The sequence below is a fragment of the Hordeum vulgare genome, chromosome 3H (genome assembly GCF_904849725.1).
Source record: "Hordeum vulgare subsp. vulgare chromosome 3H, MorexV3_pseudomolecules_assembly, whole genome shotgun sequence".
NCBI lineage: Eukaryota > Viridiplantae > Streptophyta > Magnoliopsida > Poales > Poaceae > Hordeum > Hordeum vulgare.
Genome location: NC_058520.1, coordinates 580189010 through 580197654, shown reverse-complemented (window position 1 = coordinate 580197654; position 8645 = coordinate 580189010). Strand labels below are relative to the sequence as shown.

The 8645-nt window shown below is 47.8% G+C and overlaps 1 protein-coding gene and 1 long non-coding RNA gene across 2 annotated transcripts; one reads left to right on the top strand and one right to left on the bottom strand.

Annotated features, from left to right (window-relative positions):
- Positions 1-562: 562 nt before the first annotated feature.
- LOC123445312 (inactive leucine-rich repeat receptor-like protein kinase CORYNE) lies at positions 563-4413 on the bottom strand. Its single transcript, XM_045122274.1, has 2 exons — positions 2580-4413; positions 563-1271 (listed from the first exon to the last, which is right to left on the bottom strand). Exons 1-2 carry the CDS (start codon positions 3548-3550, stop codon positions 962-964), a joined length of 1281 nt encoding a protein of 426 aa, XP_044978209.1. The 5' UTR covers positions 3551-4413; the 3' UTR covers positions 563-961.
- A 1716-nt stretch (positions 4414-6129) lies between these two features.
- Positions 6130-7247, top strand: LOC123440738. The gene is made up of 2 exons (XR_006630355.1): positions 6130-6501; positions 6588-7247. It is a non-coding gene; the product is annotated as an uncharacterized LOC123440738 (long non-coding RNA).
- The last annotated feature ends 1398 nt before the right edge of the window (positions 7248-8645 follow it).

Here is an 8645-nt window from a genome sequence, read left to right as displayed (position 1 = left end):
CAACACCCGCAACTGGCTAGTGATGTAGAAACCGACACCGTTGTCCGACCCATATCTGAGTCTTAGGTTTTCGTCCGATGACCATGATCGTGTAGGACGAGAAGAAGCTCCACAACGGCCGGATGAGCGCCAGGTTTTCTTTTCACTCTCACGTGAAAGCCAGTCAAAGAGGAGTGGTTCAACGACTATACGACGACCACTATTTGCACAACGTGGTGTTCATTATTACTGTGTGCTGCGCTGTGCTGTTAGCCTGTTCCTTGACACACCAACGCAGACGGCTCTCGTTTTACACATCCAGGACAATACTGTGCACCGAACATGGCTGCTGTACATTGTACTAACACACACACACACACATACATACTCGAGAGGCAAACAGCCCGGTACGGTACGGGTTAGGGTTGAGTCATCAGAGTGGCGAGGCATGTGACACGAAGAGAGATGATGCCCAAACCCGTGATGGGCCCGATGGTGTTTGTCGAACGGACGGACACCAGGCCATGGGCGAGCCGGGAGAGGGGCCCATGTCTCTGATGGGTCAATGCACAGGTCCAAAACATCACCCTCCCCCTACAGCAAAGGGAGATCCAACAAGATATGCACCACTCTGCAGAAGACACACTACTACATATATGCACATTTGTTGTCCCCAGGCTCATTCATGGCCAGAACATCACCATCATGCTTCTTACATGAAGCTCAACCACCGGCATGTGCCATGAAACTGACGGGCAACTATTTTGCCACACTTGTCTGGCCTGGCCTTCTACATTGCTGCTGCCTCCAATCTGGACAATCTGGATTCAGCCTGAAGAAGCTGAATGGCCGGCCGGGTTGTATAGCCGGCAGGCGTTCGATCCAACTCCATTCGGCGTCGTCTCAGCGAGATGGAAGACCATACTGGGAGATTTTAGCGGCGTTCTGAAGAAATTTCCAGCGAGAACGATGATGGAGGTGGCTAGAAGCTGTGGAGCTGGGCGAGCATCGCGACGAGTTCGTCGCTGGATGGCCGATCGGCTGGCAGCTCCGAGAGGCACACGATGGCGACCCTGACGGCCATCACCATTTCCTCCTCGTCGACCTCCTCCCCTACGATGCTGCTGTCCAGTGCTTCTTTCGTGTCCCCGGAATGCTGCATATGACGGAGCCATCGAGCCAGGCTGCCCCGTCCACTTTCTCCGGTGAAAAATGGGTCTGCGGGGTCTTTCCCCGTGAGCAGAACGCCGAGGATCATGCCGAAGGCATAGATGTCGCACTTATCCGTGTACCTGCACCAGCAAATGTTTGAATCTAAATGCTCAGAAACACCTAAGAGCTGAAAAACATATGGATGGCAGCACATGATGTTGAAGTTCTGAACCATCTAACAGAAGAAACACACAGGCTCTATTAGGGTTGACCACTAAAGTTGTAAAATGGAAGGTCAACCATGACAAAATAAATAAATCATGAGTTACTGATGTGGTTAAAGTAGTCTGGTTCAAAGTCCTTACCTGCAGGTTAACCTCCCATAAGTTTACTGATGATGTACTTATCTGAACGAGATTGGGATAAGAATATAGAACACCAATCCGCAAAGCATCTATTCTCTGATTGATATACATTATACAAGAGACTAGAATGAAATATATCGATATTTTTAGTAGAACAGGGGGTGGGCCAACAACTGTATGTGCTCATGCGGGAATATATGGAAAGCGTAACAATCAAAGGTAATTCAAAAAGGTTAGATGCAAGTTCCCTAACAAAGTAAAAGATTCTCCAGTTACAAAAAGCAAAAGCTGGGTACCTAAGCCCTGTGGTATTCTTTATAAATGTGCTTTATATCTTCTCTCTTACTCATTTCACTGATTATATCTAAATGGCATGGAAGTGAAGTCCACTTATCGTCAACACAGTCAGATAACTTAGAAAACCAAATTCAGAAGAGTCTAATGAGACTATGAGAGGAAACAGACAACAGTTTTTGATAGCCAATGATTGCGCACTGTTAACTGGGGACACAAATCAAATGAAACTATGGATGCAAGCAATAATGAAATGGAATGTCAAACACTCGTTTTGGTAGTATATAATGTTGCCATGCTTATGTTTTAAATAAGAAAATGACACGATATTATCACTACACAATTTACACATGTTAGCTGCCAGATATACAAGTATGGGTTACCAAATGATTTATAGCTTAAAGTTTAAGCTATTGAGTGCCAATAGCAGACATCACACATCACAGATTTCTAGCTATCTGAAATACCTTGACTTGTTTGCATCATATCTAGTATAAACTTGAGTATACAGCATGTGAACATGTCAACGCATGATTTCTGTTTTAAAAAGCACAAAATTGAACAACAAACACCTCAATTCTACATAAGTTTTATTCAGAGCTACCTTCCTTACAGTGATAATGATGCAATAGCCTAGGTTTAACTTCCCCTCATTATAATTTAGAATGAACAGACACACAAAACACATTGTCAATTTGAGAAATAGTAGGCACACTTCAATCTGCAAGCTAATAGATTTAACTGAATGGAGCACTGAAAACTGAAAAAAGACAACATATAAATTTTTACCTGCTACTTTGGTAGCACTCTGGAGCGGCGTAGAGGCTGCCGGACGACTCCGGATCAGGCGAACCCGAATCGATCAGCCTCGCGACGCCGCAATCCGCCAGCACCGGTTCGAAGCCTTCCTCCAGCATCACATTGGACGGCTTGAGGTTGCAATGCAGTATCCTGGGGTTGCACTCGAAGTGCAGGTGGCGCAATCCCTTGGCCACCCCGGCCGCAATCCTGTTCCTGGTGTCCCAGCTGAGGCTGACCTGCTGCGACCTCACCCTCTTCATCACGTCCTCGAGGCTGCCCCCGGGCACGAAGTCGTAGACCAGCGAGAGCCGGTCGGCGTCGCGGACATAGGCCTTGAGGCTCATCACGTTGAGGTGCCTCACCCGGGCGAGCAGCTCGAGCTGCCTCTGCACCCTCCGCATGTCGGACCTGGAGCCGCTCGCCGGCCGCGAGGGCGAGGGCGAGGCCTCGGCGCGGCTGGCGGCGGCGAGGTCGAGCATCTTGACTGCGACGGTGAGGTCGCCGTCGAGGTCGAGCTTGTGGTACGTCCCGCGGGGCCCGCGCGCGAGCGGGCGCGCGGAGGGGAGCGCGCACTGGAGGCTCTTGGGCGAGATTTGCGGGGTGAAGGAGACTGGGCCCCTGGCGACGGCCGGCGTGTTCCCGGCGTGGAGCACGGCGACGCGGATGGCGTAGAGGAAGGCGAGGGAGAGGAGGAAGCCGGCGAGCGAGCCGAGGAGCACGCCGAGCGCTATGCGGCGGAGGCGGGCCGCGCCGCCGGCCTGCGCGTGGGGCACCCTGGGCTGCGGCGGCGGGAGGGGCGCGGCCGGGGACTGGGTGGCGGGCAGGGGCTGGGAGTGCAGCGGTGGCTGGGATGCGCAGAGCGGGAGGACAACGGCGAGGAGGGCGAGGAGGAGGAGAGTGGCGGCGAGGGTTTTGGCAGGGTTCTTGGTCACCGCCGCCGTCCTGGCTCCTCGCGCCATTGGAGCAAAGAACCGATTTGGCAGCGGGGAGGAGAGAAGAAATCGCCCCACGGGAAATGCTCGAGGAATAGGATCGAAGAGCGGTTTTATCAAGATGCCATTTTCTGCATGTTGTGTTCGTGCTTATCAACAAGGGGGAGATGAGATTTATTGCGGTCGAAAGAGGACAGTGAAACGGAAACGAGCAAGCTCAGTCAGTGCAATGAACACGGCTCAGAGATTTTTGCAGGAACTAGGCACGGTGCCAAAACCATACCCGAGGAAGAAGACAGGAACGGCGAAAACGGCCCCCTTCCCCTCCTCCGCACCGCAGCAGAGCTGGCGTGCGAGAGAGCTCACGCGCCCCGCACCTCCTACCAAGACACCCGGACGGGCCTCGCCTTCTGGCCGTCTCTCTCGGCACGCAGGGGAGGGGAGGGGGAGCTTTAAGTCGAAACGGAACGGCGGGGCGAGAAGAGGAGGAAACAATCTCACAGAGGGGACGGAGGATGGCGGCCTGGGAGAGCAAAGCAGAGGGGCAAAGGCATTGGCGTGGGGAATCAAAAGGTCTTTTGGGTTGCCGGCGCATCTCTCAGCTCAGCCCCAGTGCAGCACGTACGCGCGCACGCAGCCACAGGACAGAGCATGAAGACCGGAGCCAGACATTCTCCTCTCCCGTCCGTCCGTCCGTCCGCCCGCCTGGATTCCCTCCCCCGTTTTCACCCCGCCCCGGTTGGGTTTACGTTTTACTACGACGGCCTCGTTCGTTCCGTTCCTCGGGGTAGCTCTAGCGGTGGCGGATAGCATCGGGAGGAGCGAGCGGGGAGAGAGAGAGACGAGGGGAAGGGGGAGCCCGAGACGGGGCAGGGGCGCGTGGATAACCGCGCGCCATGCCCAGAACCTGTCCCCGAAAACCTATTCTATACCGCTGTCCCTCCTCAAAGTCCCCCACACGCACGCCGTAGCGCCACTGTTGCCGCAATCAATTCCGGTTTACGCCCATATCTGGCAAGCTTCCTCCTGTTACCGTAATAATGGTAAACGGAATTTCGACCGGCTGCTTTGATCTATCTTTTTTTTACTCCCTCTCGTGTATATATAGTGTGGGGATTTCTTGGGCTGTCTTGTGTTTCCAGGAAACGTATGCGCTGAATGGACTGTTCCTCGTTTCGTTTGCATGTGCAGAGAGCAGAGGCAGTGGGGGTGAAAAGCGAGTACGGATGGTGGGGAGGGGAGGTAATTATGCCCGCGGCCCGTACTTTGAGAGCATTTCCCTTTTCCCGCCGCTTTTCTTTTTGTTCGCTCCTCTTTTCGGCCCTCGCGTCGCCGCACTGGCTGACCTGTGGGCCACCTCGCCCCACGGTGCCGTGGGACGGGCCCGCCTCTCAGTCTCGTCCCGTGCCTGCTTTTTCTGAAAAAATCTCGTCCCGTGCGTGTGTGCTTCTCTATAGATAGATAAACATGCTCTTTATCTCAGGAAGCGATGTTCAAGGGTATACTAGTACATGAATTACGAGCAAGTGGACAGCAAGGACATGTGTAGCACGATGATACTCAAATCGTGCGCATACGTGCACAGTCTAACAAGGGTGTTTGGATACGTTTTAGTCCCATGACTAAAAGTAATAAAGACTAAAACTTGCTAGCTTCATCCATGCTTGGATCCAAGTACTAAAGAGACTAAAATCAAGTTAATGAGCATTTATTATCTTACAAACCCTCCAATTCAGAGTTTGCATGAGGAGTTAAATGAGAAGAGATAGGACTAATGCACATTTTAGTAAGGGTACCCCTGACTAAAAGATTTTAGCCTCAAGACTAGTTTTAGCCTCTCTTTAGTGAGGAGTGCTTGAAACTTTAGCCTCTTAAGTAGACTAGTTTTAGGGTGTGTTCGGCACGGCTCCTACTCTCAAATTCTGTACGAGAGCCGAGGGAGCAGAGCCGAACGCCAAGAGCTCCAAGAAAATAGGATCCGTGGATCAGCAAGGAGCGGAGCAGAAAATAGACTAGCTCGGAGGAGCGACCCAGAGGTTGATTCTATTTTTGCGGAACCAAAAAGGCCCAGAGAAGTTAAGAGATATTACCCACCATTGCCATTACTAACCCTAAATCTCATACCGCTTCGGTCAATCTATTCCATATCTTCTCTTTCCCTCGTACAAGAAACAGAGATAGACGACCGGCGGCAGCCACGGCCGTCACCGAGGCCGCGACCGTCACCGGAGAGCTACGAAGACGACCTACTACAGTGCCGACTTTCATTTTCCATTTATCCTGTTAAGGTATGGCGCCCATCCCAAACCGTAGGCTGTAGATTGGTTCATGTTCACCTGTCCCAATTGCTTGTATCAAGATTTTTGCATCCCCTCTCAAATTCTAACAGGACATGTGTCAATATTGATTGAGGAAGTCAGTTCCTAGAAAAGCATGTATATTCAAGATAGATTTCAGATTGACTGTCGATAACTATGCACGAAGTGCAGATGTACGGCTAGATGTACTATCAGATTTGTAGGTAGTATTACTAGCTAATTTATTTATTGTGTAGGATATTTTCCCTTTCATATATTAGTAGTAATACTAGCATACTTGTTCGTGCATCTTCAATATATATTTTTTAGCAGCTGGTACTGCTGCTTACGTAATTTATGCCGAACACAGTAGCAATGGAAGCAACTGCTGAGTGGAATGAAGAACACACTTGATTGGTTTGTGAGCTGTTCAAGGAACAAGTTGAGGCTGGAAATCGCCCAAATACACATATGAATAACATTGGGTATGCGACAGTGATTGATAAATTTTATCAGAAGACTGGAATAAAGTACAACAAAAGACAGTTTAAGAATAAATGGGATAAACTAAAAAGTGCTTACTACATTTGGAAGAGTTTGAAAAAGGAGACAGGTATGGGCTGGGATCCTGTGAAGCAAACAGTTACAACTTCAGCCGAGCGTTGGAAAAATCTTAAGAAAGTGAGCTACTAATCGTTGTTTATTTTTCTGCACATACAACAACTACTATCCATGGATGTCTAATGTTTAGTACTTGCCGTTGACAGAAATACCAAGGTTGTGGTAGGTTTCAAAAGGCCGGACTTCAAAATGAGGACCTTTTGGCCAAGATCTTTGAAGACTTGCGCAACACTGGTGAAGACCATTGGTCTCTTGCTAATGGTAGCATGCCTTAAAGTCCTCAGAATGTTGATGCTGAAGACCACGGAGATGAGAACGAGGACAAAGAAAGTGAGGAGGAAGATGAGTCTCCAATTATTAATAATAAAGGAAAAAGAGTTGGTGGTGCTATAGAAGGAAAAGGAAAAAATCAAGGAGTGGTTCTGCGATCATGCAATACCATTTGAAAGAAATTGTTGAGCTGAGCAAGAAGTCGCAAGCAGCCATTGAATCCATTGCTAAACAACGAGAGGATGCCTCAGTTTGTACCATCAAAGATGCGATGACTCTGGTTACAGAATGTGGTGCTGTCATCGGCACTAATGAGCACTTCATTGCTTCTGATATTTTCGTAAAGAAGGAGCAAAGAGAAATGTTTATGACCATACCTGATGCTAGTGCACGCTTTGACTGGCTTCAAAGGAAATATGATGCCAAGTATGGCAAATAGATTATAATATTTTGGTTGTAATTGTTAAGGCATTCCTATAAGTAGTATGCCTTCAACACTCCTATCTTTCATGTTGCATTTAGTTATTTATTTGGCTTGTAAGACCCTGTCCAGTTTGTTACAAATTATCTATTTATGTACATCATTATTGTTATTGACTCATTTCTCATTGCAAAGTGGCTCATGTATGTTATATGCATAGATGTCCTCAAGCGAAAGTGATAGTGGAGGGAGCAATTACTCCAATGAAGAGCATGATGAAGATGTACAGCTGATGCACCTACACGAAATGATGATAAGCAATCTTGCTTCAGCTGTAACTATTGTTGAAAAGTATCACACGACGTACTTGGATAAGAATGAACCTAGGACTTCAATTCTCAATGGAATGGGCTGGGTGAAAGAAACCTTGAGCAACCCAGGGGAGAGCCACCGCATGTTTCGTATGAATTCTACAATGTTTCACAATTTGCATGATCTTTTGGTTAGTACGTATGGTCTGAAATCAACTACGCATATGAGTACTTTTGAAGCTCTAGCACTCTTTTTGTACATATGTGGTGGATGTCACTCAAATCGGGGAGCGCAAAATCGATTCAAGCATTCTGGTGACACAATCAGTAGAAAGTTTGATCTTGTTCTGCGTAGCTTGGTAAAGATGTCTAAAGATTTTGTGCGACCAAAAGATCCAAACTTCTGTACTGTTCATGGTAGAATCAGAAATGATAAGAGAATGTGGCCACATTTCAAAGATTGCATTGGAGCTATTGATGGAACACACATACTTGCAACTGGTAAGCCTAAGGATGTCATTAGATATATTGGCAGATCAGGTAGTACAACTCAAAATGTGATGGATGTATGTGATTTCGACATGCGCTTCACATATGCGTCTATTGGCCAACCAGGTGCTATGCATGATACCAGTGTGCTTTATCATGCATTAGAAGCAGATAAAGATGTCTTCCCGCATCCTCCAGAAGGTATTTTTTTTCACTTTGCATTCATATCAAGTTGTGTTTTATTTTTTCTATTTCCTACTGGTGTGATTTATACACATATATATTTCAGGAAAATATTATCTCGTTGATGCTGGATATCCAAATCGTCCAGGCTATTTATCACCATATAAGGGCCAAAGATATCATGTTCCTGACTTCCGAAGAGGTGTTGCTCCTAGTGGCGAGAAAGAAAAATTTAACCATCTCCACTCAAGTAATCGGAATGTCATTGAGAGAACTTTTGGTGTATGGAAGATGAAATGGAGAATTCTTCTCAAGATGCCAAGCTACCCATTGTACAAGCAAAAGATGATTGTTGCAGCAACCATGGTTTTGCACAATTTCATAAGGGAGCATGGTATGACTGACAAGCATTTTCGTAGATTTGATCGGAATCCTAACTATGTTCCGACAATACCGACGAGGTATAGGAAGTATATTATTTCTCAGGATGCATCAGACTCATCAACATCAAGCACGAGTGATAGGTCGAT

Excerpts from the sequence above, each read along its gene's own strand:
- LOC123445312 (XM_045122274.1), bottom strand. The coding sequence starts at position 3,550 with ATGGCGCGAGGAGCCAGGACGGCGGCGGTGACCAAGAACCCTGCCAAA. Across the intron at positions 1,272-2,579 it reads GAGTGCTACCAAAGTAGCAG|GTACACGGATAAGTGCGACA; the intron begins GTAAAAATTTAT and ends TTGCTGGTGCAG.